This window comes from Rutilus rutilus (assembly GCF_951802725.1).
Source record: "Rutilus rutilus genome assembly, chromosome: 20".
Lineage (NCBI taxonomy): Eukaryota > Metazoa > Chordata > Actinopteri > Cypriniformes > Leuciscidae > Rutilus > Rutilus rutilus.
The window spans coordinates 3,819,553-3,843,780 of record NC_140225.1 but is presented as its reverse complement, the minus strand read 5'-3'; the positions used below and the strand labels follow the sequence as shown (position 1 = coordinate 3,843,780).

The 24,228-nt window shown below is 39.0% G+C and overlaps 1 protein-coding gene across 3 annotated transcripts in view; it reads right to left on the bottom strand.

Moving 5' to 3' along the window:
• Positions 1–2,328: 2,328 nt before the first annotated feature.
• Positions 2,329–24,228, bottom strand: part of slc29a1a (solute carrier family 29 member 1a) — a 59,109-nt gene continuing 37,209 nt past the window's right edge. For all 3 annotated transcript variants that reach the window (XM_084391580.1, XM_084391582.1, XM_084391581.1), the window contains 12 exons: positions 12,568–12,649; positions 12,402–12,483; positions 10,601–10,770; positions 9,826–9,965; positions 9,359–9,493; positions 7,851–7,948; positions 7,652–7,733; positions 6,891–6,976; positions 6,698–6,806; positions 6,530–6,615; positions 4,232–4,431; positions 2,329–3,864 (listed from right to left, as the gene is read on the bottom strand). In XM_084391580.1, coding sequence (XP_084247706.1) covers positions 3,753–3,864; positions 4,232–4,431; positions 6,530–6,615; positions 6,698–6,806; positions 6,891–6,976; positions 7,652–7,733; positions 7,851–7,948; positions 9,359–9,493; positions 9,826–9,965; positions 10,601–10,770; positions 12,402–12,483; positions 12,568–12,596 — 1,329 coding nt within the window. In that variant the 5' untranslated portion in view covers positions 12,597–12,649 and the 3' untranslated portion in view covers positions 2,329–3,752. The remainder of the gene's footprint in view (positions 3,865–4,231; positions 4,432–6,529; positions 6,616–6,697; positions 6,807–6,890; positions 6,977–7,651; positions 7,734–7,850; positions 7,949–9,358; positions 9,494–9,825; positions 9,966–10,600; positions 10,771–12,401; positions 12,484–12,567; positions 12,650–24,228) is intronic.

The window sequence follows — 24,228 nt, the reverse complement described above, 5'->3', positions numbered from 1 at the left end:
AATCCACACTCACCTGACATAAATTCTGGCCAGCACACCCACACACACTGTGACAAGATCAAATTCACCATGGATGTCCTTTTTACATTTTTTAATGTTTAAATTATTTATTTTTTTAATGAAATACTCAAATTAAAAAGGCAGTTTGTGTTCACTTTCTTTTATGTGGTCTGTGACTCTTTTATGTGGGTCTACAGTGATTCTGCAGGGTCTCCAATAAGTCTTATAGTTTATCTCAGTTGCCTTGATGCATTTCTCAGATCACAACTGAAATCACATCATCTTGTCACTTGTGCACATCATAAAAGTAATTTCTCATTCTTTTATACAAATTGCAAATGCTTCAGTACATTCATGAAATTGATAATGTACAACTGTCTGCTGTTACATTATCAACTCTTTATGTCATGTTGATCAAAATATAGGCCTATTATACTATTTCTCTGTTGAATTGTCATACTTCTCAAAACATAGGGCATTAGTTCCTTGCGTAAGTCATTAAATGCAAAATGGCTGACTATATAAACTGTCAAGCATGTTTTCAATACATTTCTATTAGACTTTATTTTGTAAATGTGTCCTGAATTGATCAATTGCGGAGGTGATAAAAGAAGCAGCAAGGCAATTCATAATCAATTGCATGAATTTACCAAAGCACTGGCAATTTGTTCAAAAGTAGTTACGAGAATTTCAGTAGTGATCTGGGAAATGTACCAAAGCAACTGTGATAAGTATTCAGGAATTTTATACAAAATTTAACAGTGCTAACTGCTGCGTGTGAATTTGACGAGATCAAATTCACCATGGATGTCCTTTTTTTTAATGTTTAAATTTTTTTTTTAATCAGTGAGCAGAAACACTTTGACAGGAGGATAGAAAAACAGTTAAAGACGAGTGGCAAGCCATAGGGGAGTCATCTACAGGAGTCATCATCATAATTCATAAATGGTGTTGATAAATAATGTTTTTGTGAACAACAATATAGTCTATTTCTTCTAAATGGCCTTTGGAATTTTAGAAAAGGGATACATTGTGTTTGTCTTCATAAAATGCTATGTAGGACACTGTTTTGTAGCTGTATGATGACCAATAGTGAATAGTACAGCAGATATTTAATCAAGGATCCATATGGTTACACGGTGCTGTATGTCTAATGGGCTGAATATGGTTAATATCTAAATGTAACTTTATATAAATTCACAACAACATATTTCACTCGGTCTCCTGTATATAAAAATATTCTATATTATAAAAATATATTCTATATTCAATGAACTATTCTACAGTAGGTCATATATCATTACTTGTCATCTGATCCAACTATGTGTATTATTATTTTTTTAATTTACAAAAACAAACAGTCATCTGTTGGCTACAGATATTGATAGTGCAGATCAACACTGTAACGTTTATATTTAAATTAACAAAAAAAAAACATACAATTGGGCAAAGTATATGAACGGGAAGGTTATTAATGTGGAAGTTTTGAGCGTCGATTTAGTGGTGTTATTTCGCAGTATATCCCCCTACTGGACGCATCTGGAACAGCAGGGGCGTAAAACTGCCTGGGGCGTAGATCTACCGGACTTTTCAAGCAAATACAGTGCGTTTGTTTGGTTGTAAATTACAAAACAATAGATAAAGTGTTGAAAATGAAGACAAAGGTGTTATAGTGGAACATGTTGATAGTTAATGTGATGAACTACTCCTGATACCTGTGTGATCTTGAGGAGTACCGTATTACTAAAACAAAATATCAGCAAATCTCTAGAGAAACCGTCCTGCAAGCATTTGTGTGCACTACATTTGCGTCGATATTTTGTCTAATGCAATATTCAAATAACCTCTTATAAAATATATATAATATACATATCATATATACTATATATATATACTCTTATAAAGTATATAAAATTGTAATGAAAGTATTGGCTCGTATCGCATAAAACAGAATATGCATGAATAAAGGAGATATCCACCCTTGAATAAGCAAAAACAACATATTCAGTTAATAAAAACAAATCAGTATTAGCTCACTGCAAAAACTCACTATTTTTGTCTTATTTTCCAGAAAAAAATCTAAACTTTTTAAACCAAAATACATTTACTTGAGAAGCAAAATGACTTAAGATTTAAAGTCTTGTTTGTTGCGTGGAGCATTAATGAAAAGGCCTCTTGGTTTGCCACAGGAATGACGCCACTATAACCAAGCAAACTTCCTGTGATTACTCACAGTTTCTCCTGAACCCCTCCATTACTAGACCGCTGAGTGACAGGGCAGTTGTGCTTCCGCTCCAGCCCACGTACTGAACAGACTTCATCATCAAATTACAAACAGAAATGTTTATTTTTACCCCGTCCAGTCACAGACCCACCCACCTCGCCAAACATTTCCATTTGACCAATTTTTTTTGGAAAACATCTCATTCAAAAAGCAAGTTATGCATTAACATAATGTTAGAATTTGTCATAAAACACGCTGCATTAAAATATAGAATACAAAAAGCTGTTAAAAAACAAAGGTATAAATAATGACAAATGTAACAATTTTAGGCCTTCACTCTAAAAACATTCAAATCCAATACATGCAGCTGACAAAATGAACAGCAGACATCTGAACTTGTTTTTAACATTCAAAATGCCACTATAAACTTCAATTGGGGCCCTTTAATGTGTGATACAGTACGGTTGATCTAGAACCACTGCAAAATGTGATTTTCTTACAGTATTTTTGTCTTGTTTTCAAAGAAGAAATATCTAAACATTCTTAAATCAAGATGCATTTACAAAAAGTCTTGTTTTCTGAAAAATCGATCAAAATCTAAAGTTCAAAAAATCTAGTTCATGCTTAAAAAAAAAAAAAAAAAAAAAATCTGCCAATGGTATCAGAAAAAGAAACTTAATTCATGGGATATTTTAAGCATAAACTTACTTTTGATGAATTCATTAGAAAACAAAACAAGGGAATCAAGTTTTTAAAGTTTATATGTCTGTCTTGCTGGTGTTTCTGACGTCACAAACTACCTTGTAACCAATCAGGTCAAAAGGTGTGATCGTCAACCAGTGGATCTCTGAGCTGGTGTGAGTGAGTGGAGGCGGGGCTCATTTGCATATTCATAGAACCACGTATACTAAATGAGGCAAGGGAGTAGAGTTACATTCAAGATATTTTAAGGCATGAATATTTTTTAAAGGAAAACCGTTTAAATATGTAATTTTGGTCAATGAGTTTTAAGGGATAAAATGATTGCCTACAGGGGGACTTTAAAGCTTAAGCGATATCCCTTCTCAAATAAATTCATCCTGATTTCAATTTTTAATGGAAAAGTAGGCAAAAATACTAAGCAAGAAAATCTTTTTTTTGCAGTAAACTACTGCCCTAATAGCTGCAAGTCCCACTAAACAAAACTAAAACAGGGCAATTAAAACTGTTCATTCCTACAAAAACATTTTAAAAACTAAACCAGCAAGGTGTTAACCTTAGCTATACATTATTGCTAAACACGGAATTGGCACAATATAAAAGTACACAAAAATGCACAGTTTTTGGCTTGATGATGATGATGATGATGATGATGCTTATGACATCATGATGATCTTGTTATCCTCTTGTGAATCCAGTCTATTCCAGATGCCACATGCACTTCTTCAAGAGACACAAGAGGGACAAATGGTTATATGTGCAGTATGAAAACTTTCTCTCTGGCTCTGTGTACAACTAGGGTTAAAGTTCCTCTGCTTCATACTGAGAACTAGATCATGGCCCGGAAGCCGAAGGATAACGCGGCTCCCAAAGCCAAGCCGAGAGAGAGGAAAAACGCCATGATGGCTCCTGCAGTTTCCGCTTCATGCTGGGAGACTTTCCTGAGGGAAAACACAAATTGAGGACGTGAAGAACTTTGAGTAAACTGTTAGATGAACATCATCAGGACAATGTTCGGTGTGTACAGACGAGATGTAACTAATGATACTTCTGTCATGGACAGATGATGATGATGATGATGAGGCACAGAGGATCTTAAATGCAGCGTGTTTATTTAACCAAAAAAAAGTGCATAATCCAAACAGAAGAAGAGCAACGTCACAGCTTGGATCACACAGATAATGATGAACTGAGAAAACTGATGAACACCATGCATTTGTAAAGACTATTATTTTTCTAGCAGACCAATATAAAGTCTGATATGCACTATATTTTGCACGCACGTTGGTGTAGTTGTCTTGTACTTACTTTGGTCCGAAGCACATGCAGAGACTGGCCAGGTATCCGTTGCTGAAGGAGAAGAGGATCATGAAAACGATGTACCAGGAGTCGTGAGCGAACCACACAGGCAGGTAGTGTCTGGGCTGAACGTTGCAGAGGAGGAAGAGAGGGATGAACACCACGCGAGCGATGACCAGGATGGGCAGCCAGACGCTGTCTTTACCGGGCTGAACAGAGAGAGGTCACATGTCAAGACATTCATCAATCCATCGAGAAATTAATGACCTTTTATTAGTCAATACACACTGTAGACACTATTAGTGATAGATTGATGTATTGGTCAGATTATATTATATTACTACTATTAACTCAAAGCTCTTTGTTGTCAATTTCAAAATTGATCAGTAGTTTTGCAAATAGATAAAATGCATAGTTTTGTTTACTAAAACAATTAAAAACTGTTTTCATTCACTGAAATCAAATAAAATATAAATATTAGATGGTATATTAATATTACATGGTAACTAACCGAAATAAAATAAATGTAAGTACTAAATAATTACTAAAACTACACCTGAAATAAAATAAAGCCAAATAGAAATATAAAAACATAAAATTAAACAAGTTAAAACTAAACTGAATATAAAAAATATAAAAATTAAAATTAAATATATTAATAAATACTTCAATAGATAATTCAATACTATAAATAACACTAAACACTGAAGCGAATAAGTAAAACGTTTTTTGAATATTAATACAAATATTGTGTAAATGTTTCAATCAATTTAGTATCATAATGTCACATCTGTATTAAATCTTACTTTTGTATTATATTATAATACACAGTTAGCTGTCGTTATCATCAAATAAACTACCAAGGTCAATCAGGACGGCATCGGCCATTATAAAACCCTTGCTTTTTTAGCAATCCATTTGCTTAAACAGCCAATCAGTGCATGAGAAAGACGTAGACTACATTCTGGGATCATGTGAACGTGGTTTCGCCCCTAAAATACTCAAAACCCATGATAATACCAAATCTAAATACAGCAAATTTAAAGCGATTGCCTGGACGTGACATTTCAGTTCCTCCACCATCTCCATAAACCCCAGAACAAGTTGACATACTGCAGCCAAGTTTCTCCCATGATGCTCAGCTTATTTAAATCTCTCCTTCAGATGGACGCTGTAATCGAGTCAAACTATAAGTATCCTCAAGCGCATCAGAAACAAGCGTTACATTGACTGTGTTAAAGAGCACATGAGCGTCAGACAGCTGACTGCACACCAGACGGGCTTCCAGTGGGCATGTGATCAAACCTAACCACACCAACCATACCCCCCGGAAATTATTATTATTATTAAAGAATATATATTTGATCAAACTTAAAAAAGATATTGCAATACATACTATTGTACTGTAAAATTATAAAATCGAGTATTTAATACTAACATTAATGGTAGGCTTAATTTCTTTATTTACATTTACATTTATTCATTTAGCAGACGCATTTATCCAAAGCGACTTACAAATGAGAACAATAGAAGCAGTTAAACTAACAGTAGGACGACAATATGCAAGTGCTATGACCCCTCTGAGTTTAAAATAACGCAGTGCATGTCTTTTTTTTATTTTTTAATGAATAGAAGAGAAAGTGTTAGTATTTCTGGATCAATTGCTGCCGAAAAAGATGCGTATTTTCAAAAGTTAAACAATTGAGCTTTTATTTTGGTGGAAAACCGCAGGGAGACTTTAAAGTCTCACTGAAGTGCCTTGAAACGAGCAGCGTTATTCAATGTGTTGACCTTATTTCCACTGAAAATATGTGGAAATAGCCAATAGCGTTAAGTTTATATCACGGCCAGAGCCGCTGAACTTGGCGAAACCGCATTTGACAGTCACAGGCTAATAGATTCCCCTTCTAGATTTAATATGAAACTGTTACTAAAGCAAAACCACTTTTGGACAACTTTTATGATCATTTGATGGTACTTTGTTTTTGTTTTTTGTCCAAGAAAGTAAGTCAAATGTTTTGGAACAACAGATTTTTTCATTTCTGGCTGAACTATCCGTTTGACATGATGTAAGATTTTCCAGAGAAACTTTTTATTGGTTTCCCTGCTGGAAACATTTACACAGTAAACAGGCTCTTGAGTTTTTTCAGAAAGAACATCTTCATAGGAATACCTTGAAAATCCCAGAAGGGGAAGGTCAAATACAAAAAGCAGATGCTCCATTTGATTGAAGCCCTAATAAAGCATTCAGAGCACGTGTCTGAAGAGTCCCCGTATGCGCCGACTAACACACACACACATACGTACCCACATACAAACAGCAGTCAGGCTCCTACCGGCCCAGTCCATCAAATTGAACAGGAGGAAGCATGACACAGGGATGAAATAAGTTTCTGTGAAAAGAGACAGGACAGCTGTGACATTTCTGTAGAGAACATCAATACAGTGAAACATCACACATGCAAACACACTCACCCCATTGACCCCCTTTAGCAATAGTGGACTTGACCTCAACAGTGACAGCAGGGAAAGTGCCAATGGTGACGGTAAAAACAAAGCATACGGAAAGAGCCATCACCCAGATCTAAGTCAGGAGACAAGTGTTATTACAAACTGAGGCTTCCAGTTCTCCAGAACTGAGATAAGAGATGTGAGCAGAAGTTCATACCTTTTGAAAGATGGCAAACACTGACACTTCGGATCTGGTCTCTTCATCAGTCAGACTCAGGACCGGCCTCTTCTCTGCTACACTTTCTGCAAGCCAAGAACAAAAATACACTATCAATTTCTCTATGCAGGGAATCACGGATGATATGTGTCAGACACAACGTCATAAAGCTGTATTTGTCATTTAGCAGCATTTTGTTTTATTTTATTTTATTTTATAGCGGTTTAAGTAAAATAAAACATAATGCTATAAAATAAAATGCTATAAAATAAAACAAAAAATGCTATCAAATCAAATAAAACAAAACAAAACGCAATAAACGGAAACAAAACAAAATAAAAAAGTACAGATTTTCTGAGGTACAAATAAATGACCTCACAGTCTTGACCAGAGACATCTGTATTTGGTCTCAATATTAATTCAGTTAATTGTTGATTTGTAGCCTTCAGAGAACATAATTTCTACGACCAGATTAATATTTACAATCTTTGCCATATTATGTCCGGTTTTACAAACAGGGCTTAGATTAAGCCAGGATTAGGCCTTAGTTCAATTAAAGTTACTTTCAGTTAAACCAGCTCAAACATGCATGTTAGTCCGAGACTAGATTAAAGCCTTGTCTGTGAAACCGAGCAGTAAAGTTCTGCACATTTTCTCCGGGGTCTTATATATTCCAGTAGTCCCATATATTTGTTCATGAGTGTATGACGGAGCATCAGATGTCACTGACATTTTGATAAATATGGAACGCTTGGCATTACCTGGTTTCAGCAAATCCATCTTGTTTTCCTCGTCTGCGCTGGACCGAGAGCCATTGCTCTCAGAGTAATACTGGAAAAACTCCTGCAGAACAAATAGTTTTAGTCTTCAAAATGTAAACATCGAATCATAATTCTCTGCATTGATTAGAGGAAATGGGACACAGATGTGAATCTCAAGAGTCAGGGCTTTACATCTTACCATTTTGGGCAGGGCGAAGTAAGAAACTATGGCCAGGAGAATAAAGACGCAGGCAGTGATGAAGTAGCCGAAAGCGCTGTCCTGTAAAGCAGAGCCCGCTGGAAAACACAAGACGAGGGTCAAAACCTGGAAGCACCTGGAGTAGGGTTGCCATCATTGTACCAAAATTACAGTAGCCGGTGCCAAAACCAGGAATATTTAGCAGTTCTCGGTACCAGAGCAAAAACTGTTGAATTTAGTACTTTAAAAATTTGTGTCGTTTTGTCTCGACCGTTGGTTATCACTGTCAATCATCGCAGTTTTCTGCGCATTTAAAAACTTGTATTCAGATTGTGAATGGGTAATAAACAGAAAGCAAGAGCAGAGCCTCCATTTACAGTCACTAAGGCTGTCAATCTCTAAAGAGCAAGTTCACTGAACTCTGCACTCTCACCAAAACCCGTTATGATAATAAAAGCTGTCATAATTGTTCAATGAACTTACTGACTAGCACCTCTTCTATGCTGTAAATAGAAACTATCACGAACGTGAGTGTTTGCAGAAATATTGGTACAATAAAAATAATTCTTTAGTACCGACTGGTACCGATAGTACGGTTACATTTGACAACCCTAATCTAGAATTAAACGAACATTTCCACAAAATAAATCTGCTAAAAAACATATATTCAATCATTTAAAAGTCGCAGTGGAATTGTGTTATTGGCACATAAATAAACAACTATTAACTAGTGTAGAGCAGCATTTTAGTTCTGACATTTAACATCTACTTTAAATCTGTTTGGTCCCGTGTTATTTTAATCTATTTTTTTATACTATTATAATATTTATTGATATTTTTGTTTATTTTTGTAATTTTGGGAATCACTTTATTCTGAGTTGAAATACTTACACGTTACTGCATGTACTTACTATAATAATAACTGTAAATTATATATAATTACCAGTAACTAACACCAACCATAACTCTAAAGAACATGTTGTGGATTAATATTACTCAGTATTTATTTGTGTATTAGTATTTAGTATTATTTATATACTGTACGATAATAGTACTTATTAATATTTTTCATTTTTATTTATTATTTTGTTATGCGTTTATCATTTTTATTAGCTTTGGGTTTTTTTTCTATTTAGCTTTATTTTTATTTTATTTTTTAGTACTTCAACTTATTTTATTTCAATTAAACATTTCACATTTTTCATTCAAGGTTTTTTTTTTTTCATTTTTCATATAATATTTATCTTTTATTTGATCTCAGCTTTATTTCAATTTACAGAAACTACGGTAGTCAACATTTGAAGTGGATCAAAAATGTTCATCAAAGTTGTCCTAAGACAAGAACGGGTTGTTAAAAATTCATGAATAACTTTGCTGAAAGGTTTTGATCCACTTCAAATGTTGACTACTGTATTTTAACAGCTTTATTCTGGTTTGGTCCAAGTTCTGGTTCCTCCACTTTGGAAAAGAAGAACGTAAAGAGAGCGATACGGAGGAGGAATACGTACAGGCGAGCGCACAGATCATGGAGAAGGCAGCAAACGCTCCTGCAAGCCCTTGGCCACTCATGATGGGCGTAGTGTAGGACGCTGGGAGCATTCCAGCCAAACCAAACAGACTCCCTTGCAGAATTGCCCCGAATGCTGCAAAAACAGTTTGAGAAGAAGAAAAACGTTAGTTAAGACTTGAGATAGCGCACAAGGAAAGTCATAAAGGGCATGACAACACAGAACATAATGAAACATTTATGAGAGTTCACTCCTTTCAGATCTGCTCTTTCAAGTAGGACCTTTCCCAGCTTGATTTTCTCAACATATTGTGTATTAATATCAGCATCAAAGGATCATATGTGTGTGAACTCAAGCCATCTTTTGCTCATTATGAAACCGAACCTTGTGACCTGACCCAGAGGAGAGAAGACCACTGCACTGAGGTCAAAGAGGCCTGGAATTGATGATGATGATGAGGTACTCACAGTTGATGCAGATGATTTTGATCATTGTGAACGCAAAGAATGGCAGGGGAGCCATCTCCACCTTCACCAGCACCGCTGTGATGAGAAACACCACCAGAATGACAGACAGACTTCCTGAGATCCTCAACTTCTGAGGAATCCTGGGAGAAATGAGCAGCAGAAAAATCACACAAGGTCAACTCTCCTGGGATACGGTTTCATGATTGGTTATTAGGAAGATTCCTGGTAAAGTCACAAGTCGCACGGGTATATTTGTGGCAATAGCAATTGTATATATAATCGTATCCAAATATAGTCATATCAAAACAACCCATAAATCAATGGAAAGCGTATTTATTCAGCTTTCAGATTATGTACACATCTCAATTTCCAAAAATTTACCCATGTGACTGGTTTTGTAGTCCAGGGTCACAAATGTTATTTAGTACTTCATCACTCTCTATTACAACTGATTTTCCACATTGTAGAATAACAGTCAAGTCAACAAAACTATGAAACAAGTGGAACATGGGAGTGTGTTAAGTCACGAGGGATGTTCTTCCTTCATTATTTGGTCCAACTCATCCATAAATTGTAATTTATTAAGAAGTTCATCACATATCCTTAAAATCACAGAACAGAATTTCAATGAGTTTCAATGTCTGGTTAGGTCAATTTAGTTGTGTGTTCATTAAACCCACTATGCATATTATATCTTTTAAGTTAAATTGGTGGCAGCTCTAATCTATGTACGTTTGTAAATCCCTCCTATATGTAAATTCAGAGTTTGTCTCACCTCTGATGGATGAAGGAGTTGAGGCAAGTGAAAATGAGCAGTGGTACCATGGCGCACAGCGTCATCACATTGTTGAACTTTGACTCTAGGACGTTACGACCATCCGTCTCATTGGCTGTCTGATTGTGTTCTCCATTGATTGGTGGGTCCTTCAGACGTTGGGTGAAATACTGCAGAACAAGGAGAAGTCAGATGTTGAGCGGCCCTCTATGTAAAAGTTACGTTACATTAAACATCAAGGAGTCATTTGTAAATCGATCTTCAAATAAGTCATATACACCAAGATGAACTATAATTTGAACCAAACAGCCATTGCTAATGCTTAATGCAAGACCTAAAATACAGTAAATCTAAACACTCTGTTTAGTTCCTGTCTCTATGAAGCCCCTCCTTCTAAAAAGCTCAATGTGCTCTGATTGGTCGGCTGGATCAGTGTGTTGTGATTGGTCAACTGCTTCGAGTGTGTTTGGGAAATGTCACACACCTTACTATAACTGCAAGTTTCAACACACTACTAACTAAGTCAACCAGGCCCCGCCCCTTTATTCTGCGTATTAATTATTTTAATTAGGAATACTGTGACGTTTCCGGAAGAAACTCAAGAGTCGAGACTACAATGGAGGCGTTTCAGGGAGTTCAGAAACACTGACACTCAGTGTTGTGCCTGAACGCGTTCATTGAACGATAGTTCATGAACTCGTTCATATTTTGGGCGAACGTGAACTGAACGTGCCGCATTACTGCCTGATGAACGTTACTGTGAACTCGTTCATTCTGGTGTCTGTGAACGCCACGCTCTCTCAGTTTAACTTCGTTCAGTAGGATGCCAGATTTCTATAAAGCCTTCCAGGCGAAAATCCACCTAAAACCCACCGTAAACCGCCCTTAATATGTAGCGAAAAAAACACCCAATCTGGCAACACCAGCCACCCGTGTTCGACCTCTTGTTCGATCTCGTTTATCAAAATGAACAAATCTTTTTTCGAGTCATTTCGTTCATTTAAGGGGCTTTAAATGTTACTATTAACTGGCAAATTCCCCGAACACATCCACCTACGCAATCTTGATCATATTCTGAATTAAGAAATCATTATAATGCAGTCAAAAATCGTTTACAGGGAACATAAATAATTACTTCACCTCGAGTCTTTCATGAACGACTCATCACTTACATTACAAATCAAAACAAAAAGCAGCAAGGAGGCGTCGTATGATCATTTAAACGAGTTTTATGATAAGGTCGGTGAAGATGGGGAAAAATCTGACGCATATCCTCAGTGTTAAAACTGATAAAATAATTGTCTGTGGTTAGATATGGGCTGTGGTAATCATTTTGAAAATTAATATCTCGCAGCAACATGGAAAAAAAGAACTATGAACTAGTTCATTTTTGGAACTGTGAACTTAGTTCAAAATTTTGAGTATATGAACTATGAACTGAACTATTTTAAACTTTGAACTAGTTCATGTAGAAAGGGAACTTTCCCAACACTGCTGACACTGATATAGAGAAGAACTCCCACTAGAAGGACTTTGCAAACCTTTTTAATGCTCAAAACAGCAACATTACACAATAAAGAACATTGAAATGTAAAAATGCAAATAGATCCTCTTAAAATCTCCAAATACAAGATGCATTAAAATCTATATTCACTGTTGGTTAATTTTATATTGCCAAATGTGTACTCCAAATCCAGTATCTTTCACATAATCATGGATTCATCTAATAATGTGCCAATAAAGATTGTTATAAACGTCAATCTCAATGCTTGTCATTAAAACTCAACGAGACGATTTTTACCATGGTTGCAGTCATGAAGAAATTCCATGGTAGGAGAGTTCCCAGTCCCAGGATGAAGAATATGATCCATACAGCATTGTATCTGGAAGACATGTCATTTTATCCACGTGCAGTTTCACTATTGAACCTTTGTCGTCCTGTGAGGAGGTTACGCTCACACATTTACCTGTCTCGTGGGGCGTTCGCGGCTGTCATGGTGTCTGTCTGACGGATCTGTCAATGAGCAGGTTCACAATCTGGCATCAAATCTGAAATTACAATCACATGGAAACAACCATCAACGAAGATCTATCATTTCAAACCCAATAAACTAATCTTAGTGAAACATTCAGCTTGAGAAGCATGCTGTCTTTCTTTAAAATCTATGATTTGAAATTCTCTTAGCTAATGCAATGATATTCAGACATTTTTAAGTGTGACTCAATGTCTAAATGCTTTTTGAGGACACTGTAGAATTCAACAAGTCTGTGGGTTTTGGTATTTACTGTGTAAACATCCCTCATTATTGCATTTCGTTCAAAAATATGATTCTCCCAATGGATATTTTGGCCGCACCAACATAAACATTAAAATATCTAAACAAACGTTAATATTTTCATTTCAGTGTCATTTTACATGTGTTTGCAATTAGCCTACATCTCTAAACCAATGTTTTTGAATAGATCACATATTGTGCTTCATTAAGCCTTGGGTATAGAGTTTATAAAATAACAAAAAATTAATTTCCTGAGCTCAAGCGACAGCTTATCTGGATTTCAGACAAAATCTCCAGCTCTTAAGGAATGAATCACAAAATCCTCTGCACTCAAGAAATGGCAAAATATATTGATTAATTCTGCAGTCCTTTGAGAATAAACATACACAGTGAATGAGAAACTTAATGGACTCCAGGACAGACATCCTCTGTCTTACTTAATACTGGGTTTTCCATTGAAATTATTGATACCTGTGAACTCAATTTTTAAATTTAGTGAATCTGCATAGTGCTTTTTACATTTAAGGCTTGGAAATGGATTATGTTGCTCTTAAATGAGGAGCTTCAGAGGCAACAAAGCACTGTAAGATGTTTTGGATAAACTGTTTGAAAACTATGATAATGGCAGACTGTGATATGCGGTTTATGGTGCTGACAACAATGAGCTTGAAAACATACTGATCCTGATGCATTTTCCTTTTCCAAAAAGTATAATTTCAGCAGTCCAATAAGCACAACTCTCTGTACATTCAAACAACTGTCAGGATATACACAACAGTCCACTTAGTTAAGAGATTTATTGGCGTTCAAAACTTGGTTTGCCATATTATCAATCATTTTTATGTGTTTTATTGTTTCTTTTGTATGTTAAAAATATTCCTCATGGAGAAATTTAATTTGAAAGAAATTTCAAAGTAGCATTTCACATTATGTTCAACCATTTCTTGAAAACAATGACAAATAATGAAGGTTTTCATGCTCCACCGCTCTTGCAGTATTCACTAAGATAAGGTAAACAGTATTTTCCAAAGAAACTAAAACACACTTTTTCCCGTCTATTCTCTTCTGGACATGAAGAAAATCATTTCACTTTATTTTAGAAAATCTGCACAGTAATTAAATAATCAGACCATGGCAAACAGGTTTAAAAAACAAACAAACTTTCTTTCTATAGACATTTTGAATACAACTATAAAAGTATTATTATACTTTTGTCACAGTGTCTGGTTTGTGTTCCCTTGGTAAACACGGTGTCACTCACTCATGAACTGCAATTCCCACAATCCTGTTTGTACTTATAATTTAATACTGTGAAGCTGCTTTGATACAATCTGTATTGTGAAAAGCGCTATACAAATATACTTGACTTGACTTGACTTGACTTACCACTGTTCATTGCACCCAGCTGTTCCCCATTATCATTGTGTGTATAAAAACCCTGTCTGTGTTAGTGTTTGTTACGGAGTCCTTGTTTAGTTCACACCACTTCCTGAGGTCAGTCTTGCGTGTTCCTGTTTGTTTCTTGTTTTTGGATTACTTATATGGATATTGACCTATTGCCTGGACTGGATGTACGAATATGGATTACCCTTAAATAAAAGCTGCATTATTGGATCTACTTTTGTCTTCGTGTGTGCGATCGTGACAGAAGGACTCCGTCACATTTAAGATCCAGCAGTATGGGGTTTCGTATCCTTCCCCCCACTACTGAGAAGGAGAGGAGGGGAAGATTCAGTAATTTAATGGCCCTACGGCAGCAGGGTCGGTCGGTGAATAGTTTGTTAATCTTGGAAGAGTAGTATCTTCCAAGATGGCGGCGCGCGTGAGTGCAGCGGCTCTGAGCTATCTAATTCGGTGCTTTTTAGTATGTTTAGTAGGAATTACTTGGCAAATATATGGCAAACTCTGCCAAGCACAATGTGTATATAGCCGCACTAACCTGATCAGCATCGGTTTACGAAGTAATGTTCCAGTCACGGACTATTTTCAACAAGCACATAACATACCGCTCGAAATATCGAGGGCTTCCGGGTCTCCGTGGATCGTCACAGGCTCCTGCAGGCAGCGACGACGACGGCGGAGGAACAGGAAACAGAAGCGAGGATGTAGAGCCGGCCTACTATTGCAGCTAAAGAAGCATCCACACAAGCCCCCTCTTCCTAGTGTTTTTCTTACAAATGTAAGATCCATTGTGCACAAAATGGATGACCTGGAACTGCGAATAGCAACTAATAACTTTGCCCGGGATTGCTGTGTGATGATCTTGTCTGAAACCTGGCTCCACCCTGCTATCCCCGATAACGCCGTGCAGCTAGCAGGCCGCACCATCCACCGACTCGACAGGAACAGTGACTCCGGTAAGGACAGAGGAGGCGGACTATGTATCTATATTAATAATGACTGGTGTTCACAAAGCCATGTAACATATAAATATTGTTCCCCCCATCTCGAGGCATTAACTGTCATCTGCCGCCCCTTTTACTTACCCAGAGAGATAACCGTAGTAACCATCACGGCCGTGTACATCCCTCCAGATGCTAACGTTAACGTAGCCCTCAGCTATCTTCATGGGTGCATAAGTAAACAGCAGCATTCGCACCCAGATGGGGTACATATAGTAGCTGGAGATTTTAACCGGGCATGTTTAAAAGCTGTCCTCCCTAAATTCACCCAATATGTGAAGTGTGCCACCAGGGAGAACAGCACACTCGATCATGTCTACTGCAATATTAAGCATGCATACAGAGCAGTGCCCCAGCCACACATTGGCCTGTCAGACCACCTCTCTCTGCACCTTATACCAGCCTACACCCCTTACATCAGGAAAAATAAGCCCACCATTAGGACGATCAACACCTGGCCAGTGGATGCCCTCTCCCAGCTCCAAGACTGCTTTTCAACCACAGAGTGGAGTCTATTTGAGAGCCTGGATGTGGAGGAGTATACAGAGTCTGTCCTATCCTACATCACATTCTGTACTGAAAATGTCACCGTCACTAAACGGATCAGGGTTTTCCCAAATGAGAAACCATGGATGACAAGTGAAGTGCGGCTCCTTATCAGGGATCGCAACACAGCATTCAGGTCAGGGGATAGGGCACAGTACAGCTCAGCCAGAGCTAACTTAAGGAAGGGCATCAGGGCTGCTAAGGTAGCATACAAAAGGAAAATCGAGGGACACATCATGGATAACAACCCACGTCAAGTGTGGCAGGGATTACAACACATCTCCAACTACAAGGGCCACAACATTACATCTAATAACCCTGATGCAAAAATGGCAGAGGAATTAAACAGTTTCTTTGCCCGGTTTGAGGTGAATGGTCAATCAGCTCCTCCCCCAGCCTTCACTAGCACCTCGCTATCCCTCCAGGAACATCAGGTGAGGAGAGCACTAAGGGAAGTGAACCCAAGGAAGGCGGCTGGACCCGATGGAGTACCAGGGAAAGTACTCAGGGCCTGTGCAGACCAACTAACGGGGATTTTAACCAAGATCTTCAACATCTCTCTGACCCGAGCCATCGTTCCATCTTGCTGGAAATCCGCCACCATCATCCCAGTTCCAAAAACATCAGCACGGAAAAGCCTGAATGACTTTAGGCCCATCGCACTAACATCACTGGTAATGAAGTGTTTGGAAAGGCTGGTCGCCCAGCACATCAAGGCCTGTCTCCCACCATCATTCGACCCTCACCAGTTTGCCTATAGGGCAAACCGCTCTACTGAGGATGCCATAGCCATCACCCTCCACGCTACGCTGAGCCACCTCGAACACTCAGGCAGCTATGCAAGACTACTCTTCATAGATTTTAGCTCAGCCTTCAACACTATAATCCCGGACATTCTGATTAAAAAACTTTTGGGCTTACACCTCCCCCCCTCCACCTGTGCTTGGATAAAAGACTTTCTCTCCAACAGACTACAACAAGTGAGACTTGGTCACCATCTCTCCTCCCCCCTTACACTTAGCACTGGCTCCCCCCAAGGCTGTGTGCTGAGCCCACTCTTGTACACACTCTACACTTCTGACTGCTCCCCCTCCCACCCTTCCAACCTCATCATAAAATTTGCAGATGACACCACGGTGGTCGGTCTCATTTCAGGTGGTGATGAGACAGAGTACAGAGACGAGGTCCAGCAACTGCTAACCTGGTGCTCATCAAACAACCTATTCCTGAACACAATAAAAACCAAAGAAATCATCATAGACTTCAGACGAAACAGCACAGCCCACGCCCCACTCCTCCTGAACGGTGAATGCGTGGAAAGGGTCTCATCTTTTAAATTCTTGGGAGTAAACATTTCTGAAGATCTCTCTTGGTCCACAAACACTAAAGCAATTATAAAAAAGGCCCAGCAGCGACTACATTTCCTGAGGATTCTCAGGAAAAACCATCTTGAACAGAAGCTGCTGGTGTCCTTTTACCGGTCAATCATTGAAAGTGTACTCACTTTTTGCATTACAGCATGGTATGCGGGATGTTCGGTGGCAGACAGGAGGGCTCTGCAGAGGGTCATAGGCTCAGCCCAAAAAACCATAGGTTGTCCTCTTCCTTCCCTGGAAGAGCTTGCCAACTCACACTGCCTCAACCGGACCAGATCCATTGTTAAAGACATTACACACCCCGCTCACCTCCTGTTCAACCTGCTTCCCTCTGGCAGACGCTATAGGTCAATGAAAGCTCGCACTGCTAGATTAACAAATAGTTTTTTCCCCTGGGCAATACGTTCACTGAACATAAAATTAACCCTGTGAAACATTATATTACCTCTAGGGATGATCTCATTGGCAAATAATCTATTTGTATTTTTATTTTGCTGGAACTTGCTGCTATGCTGAAAATTGCTGCTATTTTACACGTGTGTGGGAGTGTGTGGGGAGAGAAAAGTGAGAGTGCAATGTATGAAAGGGATGGGGGATGTTTGTTTGTTTAATATATATATTAATTAGCGCATTTTATTTTATTTTTTTAATTATTTATCTTTTAAAAGCACTGATCTAGAGTAGCACTTGTAATTTCGTTGTGTCAATACACTGTATTTATGCAATGACAAATAAAGCTTGAATTGAATTGTCGCAGGCATTTTGGACCTTATCGAGAGGTATGGGGTACAATGATGCGGCACTGAAGGATTTTTTTAACAACTGCGAGGTGAGATGATGGGGCTGGAGAACCTGGATTTTTGGGAGTTCATTGACTACCTGGAGAGGCGTAACCGGTGGGCTACGTCAGACCCACTCGTTTCTCCAGGGGGGGAGGGCTGACCTTGCACCGGTGTCTCCGGACAAGATAGCTGCCGCCGAACCGGTGTTTCCATCGGTTGCGGGGCGTGACCTGCCGCAGACCGCGCCGTCTGCCAGCACGGTTGCGTCTGTGGAACTCGTCCGGGAATGGAGTGGACTAGTGTCCAAGCTGGCCGATCCGCCACTGAGATCTGTCCGAGCAATCAATATCCTGAAGGTTTCACGAGTCTCAGCGCTTTCAATTCCCCAGGCCGTCATGCCAGAAACTCGGTCCACCGAGACTGCTGATCCAGAGCCGGTCGCCCCTGCACGGCTGATCCAGAGCCGGTCGCCCCTGCACGGCTGATCCAGAGCCGGTCGCCCCTGCACGGCTGATCCTGAGCCGGTCGCCCCTGCACGGCTGATCCAGAGCCGGTCGCCCCTGCACGGCTGATCCAGAGCCGGTCGCCCCTGCACGGCTGATCCAGAGCCGGTCGCCCCTGCACGGCTGATCCTGAGCCGGTCGCCCCTGCACGGCTGATCCTGAGCTGGTCGCCTGCACGGCTGATCCTGAGCCGGTCGCCCCTGCACGGCTGATCCAGAGCCGGTCGCCTGCACGGCTGATCCTGAGCCGGTCGCCTGCACGGCTGATCCTGAGCCGGTCGCCTGCACGGCTGATCCAGAGCCGGTGTGTGTTCCTGAGCCTCCGCCGTGGCCGCCCGAGGGATCATCGCCGCCCGATGGGTCGTCTGCTTCGCCCTGGCCGCTGGCTAAGCCGTCACCCCCTGTTCCTGTTCCCCTTCATGGACCTTGCCCCCCATCCCTCCCCCTGATCCTCCACCGTTCCACCTCCCTCCTGGACTTTTGTTTTGTAGTGTTGTCTTGGAGCGTCTGGTAGCCGCTCCGTAGAGGGGGGGTTATGTCACAGTGTCTGGTTTGTGTTCCCTGGGTAAACACTAGAGGTCCCCTTCCCTCACGGTGTCACTCACTCATGAACTGCAATTCCCACAATCCTGTCTGTACTCATCACTGTTCATTGCACCCAGCTGTTCCCCATTATCATTGTTAGTTTCTGTGTGTATAAAAAAACCCTGTCTGTGTTAGTGTTTGTTACGGAGTCCTTGTTTAGTTCACACCACTTCCTGAGGTCAGTCTTGCGTGTTCCTGTTTGTTTCTTGTTTTTGGATTACTTATATGGATATTGACCTATTGCCTGGACTGGATGTACGACTACGGATTACCCTTAAATAAAAGCTGCATTATTGGATCTACTTTTGTCTTCGTGTGTGCGATCATGACAACTTTTACTATATAAGTATTACTATATTCTTCTGTAACACATACTTACAAGCTGTCTGTGATTTCAACACAATTCCATGTGCATTTTCAATACATCATCATGACTGAACGGGCCTGTTGCACAAGACCTTTAAATCAGCCACTTGACACAATTGATCTGATTTGGCCAAACTGTGTTACAACCACTGGAAATCTCAGTCACGTTGAGGGAATCTGATTTTAGTCTGATTGACCTAACTGCTGTGATCACATGTCCTAAGTACTGTCACTATAGTCTAAAACAGAAGCAATCATCTCTTATCAATACATCCGCTTTTTTCTTTCATAAAACAACCATAGTAAACATCTCAGCACTTAAACCAGGTCAAGATGACCTCTGAAATTTAGAAACTCAATATTTTACTTCAAAGATAAAAGGGAGTTGATTAATTTAGTTGAAGAAATATATGCCATTGTTAGTTGATAACGGCTGAAACCAAACAAAGCATTTCCACCTTGACAGGACTTATCAGCCCTAAGGTTGGCAGGCGTGAGAGAGTCTGTGGAACTCCAGGAATGGACAGATTACCACTGTATACACTGGCATGCCAACAAGACATGGTGTGATAACACTAGTCTCAGAACTACATCAATAAACCTGGTTATTGATGAAGTGCATTAAACTCAAACTGCCATTAAGTTTTTTGCAAGCTTGCATATATTAAAAATGATTGTACATGTGGTGCACACTACCATTTAGAAGTTTGGGGTTTCCAGAAGATGTTTTAAATCTTATGCTCACCAAAGCTGCATTTATTTGATGAAAAATACAGTAAAAACAGTAATATTGTTAAATATTTTTACAATTTAAAATAACTGTTTTCTATGTTAATATATTTTAAGCTGTAATTTATTCCTGAGATCAAAGCTGAATTTTCAGCATCATTACTGCAGTCTTCAGTGTCACATGATCCTTCAGAAATCATTCTAATATGATGAATTGCTGCTCAAGAAACATTATAAGCAGTTGTGCTGCTGTGTTTGTGGAAACCATTACAAAGTTCATTCATTTGAAATAAATAATCATACTGACCCTTTTGATCAATTTAATGCACCCTTGCTGAATAGAAGTAATATTTTACTTGAAAAAAATCTTACCGAACCTGAAGTATATTGAAGGAGGAGTATATGCATTTTTAAATCATGTCATTTTATTGAAGTGTTTTTTAAATCTAGTGTAATTATCTTCATATGTATAGCAATGTTTGAAAGATATCCATCTTTATTTATTAACAGCCTGTAAAACCTTGTTGAAATATCTTATATGCTGCTACCAATAAACATCCAGTTCTTACATTTTTTTCTCACAAGTCTTTCTCAATAACGTCTCTGATTTACAATGTACAATCACTCCCAGATCAGCATGGGCCAAATCTGAAAGAGGTCATCCAAACCTCCCATTTCTACATGAGCCAAGGTGCACAGTCACAGTCGCACTCCACAAATGAATCCCAGCAGCCTACAATCACTCAGCCCCCGATTTGGTTCACCGCCCGTCCTGAAAAACACCTTTGGCAGGTTTTCCGGACGGTCCTCTGACTCAGCTTCCTGGGACTGTGCTTCTAAAAGATCCCTCAGAGGCGCAATATTTCACAACGAAGCTGCAGGGTCCTGAAATAGTCTGTCAGTTGGGGTGTTGAGAGGTTCAGCTTCAGCAAGAGGCCTGAAACCTGAGAACATCAGCAATGCATCCAAGAATAAGCTCGGAGCAGATTTGTGTTCAAGTCAAGAGGCACTGTGAACCAATTCTAGCCGTATAGCTCCACAACACAAGAATAAGAAGATTATAATATGAATATTTATATGGATGGAAATCAGAATCAGAAATGAATCATTCTGGTGCAGATTCCAATTCCACTTAATGATCCTTTCTCATCACAATTCTTTCAGTATCATAAAGGAAGCAATAGCCGCTTTCCGACCGGAGGAACCTTTTCACAGTTCCTCCTAGAACTATTGGCTAAAGTACCCGTATGTTCCTGCGGTGCGAACACGCCGACTAGGAATGACTTTAGTTCTCGGAACTGCATTTGGAGGAACTAATTTAGCTCCTACTTCAGAGTAGGGTCTAAACCAGCACTATAGGAACTACCCGTGACGTTAGTGTACGCTGATGTTTGGGGGAGAGTAGTTCATAGAACTGTTTAGAAGTGGACAGTTCCTATAACTAAGTTCCTGTTACTAACTACTTGGTCGGAAAGCGGCTAATGACAGGTTTGGGTCAATCAATCCTCTAAGGCTTCGTTCACACTGACAGTCCAAATCTGATTATTTGTGTATCTAATTGGAATCTGATCTAAAATGATTGACTGTCCACATTGTGTTTTGCAACCATTCAGGGGTGCGTTTCCCAAAGCCAACTATGGTCACGACAAGTTCCGTCATTATAATAGAGTTTAATGGAACTTGCGACCATAGTTGGCTAACGATGCTTTTGGGAAACGCACCCCAGATCTGATTTGTGTGTCCCATGGTGCTCTTTCGTTTTCTAGAATATCTGCATTGGTTTCTATGGCAATGGCATTGGTAGGTATACACCAAAAACAAAACCAACAGGGCAACATGGAGGGGTTTGCAATACAGATGCTGTCTTATTTACAACATGACAATGTGTAGGATAAACGTAGGAGGCTGGTAGTGTTGTCAAAAATATCGATACTTCAATATGTATCGATACTGAAATACCCGAAACAGTCCCAATACTCCTTTTCTGCAGTATCGATATACCGATACCAGCTGCACGTTCTCTCTATCTTCTCTCCGACGGTGAGCTGACATACACCCCGCCTCCTGTCACTCACTCGTCTCATACACTCCGGTTGAATAGTGCTTGTATTGCGCATAATTTTAGTAATACCCGCAGGTTTCGAGCTCTCATCAAAAGCGTGCTGATCTATAAACAGTAAGTGGTGCTCTCATAAAGCCGCCTCAAACAGATTCAGTTATAGTATTTCAGTAATATCTGAGGGAAAACGCATGTTGTGCGTTTAACAGTATATTGGATAAGCTCTTAAAGTGACAGCAGCCTAATAAACCTACTGCTGTCTGTCATGTTAATCAAAGAACAAAGGACAAAGAGAAAATCACTCGCTGATCTTGTTTTGTAACTTTAATTATAAGCATTAATCTGTATTAAACTTTTACAATGAAAAACTATCCAGTGTTATTGTGCATCTGATTACTTTCATTTGTGCAGTATTTCTAACCTGAATACTGTTAGACCCACCTAAAAAACTTAAAGCCATGTTTATTTTATTTGTCTCTTTATTCTATTGTATATAATTGTGCTGCAATTTGTTCATTTGGTTTTATTTTATTACTGATAGTTTACTTGTCTTGGTTTGGTTTGAAATTGTAGTTCAATGATTTAAATAAAGCCTCCCTGTGCTGTAAGCTATTACAACAAAATTGCCCAAATTATAAAAAAAATTATGAGATAATAACAAATTATCTGTATGTTGGTATAAATATGGCAGTTATTTGGTATCGAATATCGATATTTTTCAAGATATCATATCGAAGTTGGAAATTCCAGTGTCGTGGCAACACTATGAGCGACTTTATTCCGTGCGGTCATCTCCGCCGGTTTCAAAATGTGTCTCCGTTATATCGTCATTTTCTGCTCGTCCGGCACTTTGCAACAACACAACCTTGTTTCTGCAGCGACTTTTTAGCATGTTTCCTATAACAACATCTAACACTTGCTAAATCTGATCGGATTCCAATCCGATATGCACAAAAATCAGATCTGGACTGACAGTCTGTGCGACGCTTAAACGCCATGAAATCGGTTTCTTCACTCCAATGGAATAGAATAAGAAACCGTTCCCAGTTCCTCAACCAAGACCTGGAAAAATTTCACAACTGTTACTATGAGCTCCACAAAAATGCATAATCTCGATCAAAGCCTCTTTGTAATACTTGGCTGTGCCAAACAAAGAGAAACTCATGGGTTTAAGGCGGTCACAGAAAAACAGTGGACCACGATTACAATTATTTTCCCTGACTCATTTCAAATCGCCTCAAGGCATCTGGACGGCAGGCCTGCTTTCTCTTCTGGATAACATTCAAGAGTCAGAAAGTCACTATTGGCTAAGGCATAAGGCCATTTAATTCGCCCTCTATTCTCATCCGCAAGGAATTTATTATGAAAGCAAGAAAGACATGAGTTTGACTAAGTGCGATTGCAATAAACACTGCAATATGTTGGCTTATTTGTGCCATGTTTCCTGCAAAAACAGAACTCTATAAAACCACTCCTATCTCTTGAAATCCACAGCTCTAGTTTGCTTTAAACAACATTCACAACCCATTTTACTTCCTTAATATTATGCATTTCTGAGTTAGACAGGATATTCAATGATAATAAAAGTACAGGACTTTATTGGATTGTGAAAAAACAGGTGGTTGGAGGTGAAGGTTTGGAAGTGTTTTTTGTGTTGTCAGAAGAAAAGGAAAGCCATGTAAGGGTTAATGCATTATGATGCAAGTTTAGAAAGACAACTAAAAAAGAATGTTTTTTTCATATGGAATAACGTAGAATAATTTACAATAAAACCAGGACTGTGCATTAATAAATTAAACTGGGTAAATTTTTATTTGGTTGACTTTAAAGAGAAGTTTTCTTACTGGTAAAACAGATCATATTTACAGAGAAATACGTTGTGCTGACCTTTTTTAACGCATCTGGCAGCTGAAATACCACTTAGGAAACCAAAACTAGATTTTGATCTTTTTTTTTGTGCACAATGCGAGTGTGTGGCCAGAGTTGCATGCCATGCACGCACAAC